The sequence below is a fragment of the Gadus morhua genome, chromosome 22 (genome assembly GCF_902167405.1).
Source record: "Gadus morhua chromosome 22, gadMor3.0, whole genome shotgun sequence".
NCBI classification, from domain to species: Eukaryota; Metazoa; Chordata; class Actinopteri; order Gadiformes; family Gadidae; genus Gadus; species Gadus morhua.
The window spans coordinates 18675425-18677924 of NC_044069.1; the positions used below are offsets into that span (position 1 = coordinate 18675425).

Genomic DNA, 2500 nt, shown 5'->3' on the forward strand with positions numbered 1-2500 from the left:
GGGCCGTACACAGCTCACTGTCTCAACAACAGGCCCTCCCTCCGGAGGACCGGCTGCTCCTTCAACCACCAGGACCGGGAGAAGACTCCTCCCCCCTAGCCTCCTGCCTGGGCCCTGGACCCTGGAGGAGCAGAGCCGACCTCAGGGTTCTAAGCAGCACCTGTCCTAGGAGGACGGCTCTTTGAGGCTCTACGGGGACATCAAGGAGCCAGGGCACGTACCAGTTGGCAGGCGCTCCAGCGGCCCCAGTCGGACAGGACGCAGTCCTCAGGGCAGGGCAGGCGGCTGTCTCGAGCCCCCAGGGACATCTCCTCCGGGTCACACAGGTAATCCTCCACCTGGTCGGACGGCCCATCGATGGTGTTCAGCATACACCTGTTGGAGATACGAAGTAGTGCCGGCACCCTGGGTCAATGTCTAGTAGGGATGGGCCAAACGATTCTTTTCCGGGAATCAGTTCTTTCAGTTCCGTTCACTTTCACGATTCGTTCGTTTCATTCGTTCGTTAAGTCAGATGGTCTGATATGTCGTTTGCCAGGGAATCGGAAATTATGGAATAAATGTTAATCAACATGCATACCTACTACTTTCTAATTTTCTGGCGAAATTACCCAGGTTAAGTGTAAATATTAAGCATATATCTCACATCTATCTCTTTTCATAAATATCGTTAATACATAATGGGGTGCAGTAAGAATGAAATGGCACCTTCCAAGTAGCGCTAATAAGCAGTGAAGCACGTTAGCAGCTAGAACAAACGAGACTCTGGTAATGGTAATGGTAGGTAAAAAATATACTTTTAAAGCATGCGATTGTGATGTAGAACAAAATAAAAAGAAAACATAAAGTGCTTGCATGATATTGAAGCCTACAGCGATCGTTAGTTAACTTGTGTGGCGGTGCCTTATCATTTGTTTACCCATGGGCCATGGCGACGCGATTGCTACCTGCTCTCTTGACTGAATCGATGAGAGCGTTTTAGACTCAATCAATATAAAAAAAAAAAAAAAAACATAAAAAAAATGAATATTTTTATTATATGTTTCAAAAAGAAGAAAAAATAATCAGTTCTCTTGTTGTGGGAATCAGTTCTCCCCGTTCACCTTCGGGATTCGTTCGTTCTGACCGAATCGTTCGCGACCGACCCATCACTAATGTCTAGTGTTAAACACATAGAACCACCCTGTCAATGTCTATCGCTAATACATAGGACCCCCAACCTGTGTCAATGTCTAGTTTTACCATATAGAACCACCTTGTTTTAATGTCTACTGTTAACTGTTGTCATGGAAGGGTTAACACATGACCCAACCCAATGCAGTCCATCCAACCAGATGCATCCTCAGGAAACGTCTCAGACTCCTCTCTTTCCCCAACATCTCCCAAGCTGACGGCACTTGCGCTCCCTTGGGTTGTTCAAACATCGGTAGCATCAGGTGGCGAGCCACTCAGCTGTCACCCACCCATCAAGTCTTCCTTTGGACCCACCTGACTTTTCTGGTCTGCACGCCTTCGCCACAGTTCTCCTTCAGGTCCACGTTGCTGACCTTCCAGACGCTCCAGGGCTCGGCCTGCCACACGTACTGACCACAGTCGCTCAGACAGGGCACCACCTCGTAGACCTGCCATGGAGCACGCACACACACACACACACACAGCGCACTGGGTGATCACACCGGCCACACACACCGGCCACACACTGCAACGTAGGCTTTTTGTATTATAATGGGATTTTGAGGTTTTATATTTCAATCAATTGATTGAGAATAGCACTCACCTGAGCCTGTAGATTGGAGCCAATCAAAGGATAAAAGGAATCACAGAGAGAAATACAATTATTAGCGTATTTTTGGGTTCCACAGTTAATCAGAAACAGAATGATAAGATTGAGCTGATAGAAATACAAGAGAGGGAGAGAGATAGGATTTGTCTGGCAAGGTCAACCCCCCCCCCCCCCCCCCCCCCCCCCAAATCTTTAATCTCCACATGAAGCCGCACTGCAGCAAAATGACTTAGCTGGCAAAAATAAATACAAAAACACATTCACTGACACACAGCTGTAAGCCTTGATTCTGTTCCATGAATTCCATATGTGTGTGTGTGTGTGTGTGTGTGTGTGTGTGTGTGTGTGTGTGTGTGTGTGTGTGTGTGTGTGTGTGTGTGTGTGTGTGAGTGTGTCCGCAGGGGGTCCGCCCCACCGACCTGGTTCACGTGGTCCAGCTTGGGGCACGGCCGACCCCCGTTGTAAGGCTTCTCCCTCAGCCACTTGGAGCGAACTTTGACCCCGCTGCCGCAAGACTTGCTGCAGCGCGACCAGTTGGACCACTCGCTCAGCTTACAGTCCGAGGGGCAGGCGATGATGCAGGCCTCCTCGATGTAGCCTGAAACGGAACCACGCCGCAACAATGACCTCTGGAGCCTCGCAAAACCAGACTCAGATGGTGTGAGCCACGAGATACTGGTCTGGAACGAACCAGTTTGACGCCAAAAGGAACAGCGG

General features: G+C 49.4%; 1 protein-coding gene across 2 annotated transcripts in view; it reads right to left on the reverse strand.

Annotated features, from left to right (window-relative positions):
- Positions 1-221: 221 nt before the first annotated feature.
- thsd7aa (thrombospondin, type I, domain containing 7Aa) overlaps positions 222-2500 on the reverse strand; it is a gene marked incomplete at its 3' end in the record, with an annotated part of 87608 nt that continues 85329 nt past the window's right edge. For both annotated transcript variants that reach the window (XM_030347941.1, XM_030347940.1), the window contains 4 exon segments: positions 222-375; positions 1489-1622; positions 1778-1783; positions 2203-2381. In XM_030347941.1, coding sequence (XP_030203801.1) covers positions 222-375; positions 1489-1622; positions 1778-1783; positions 2203-2381 — 473 coding nt within the window.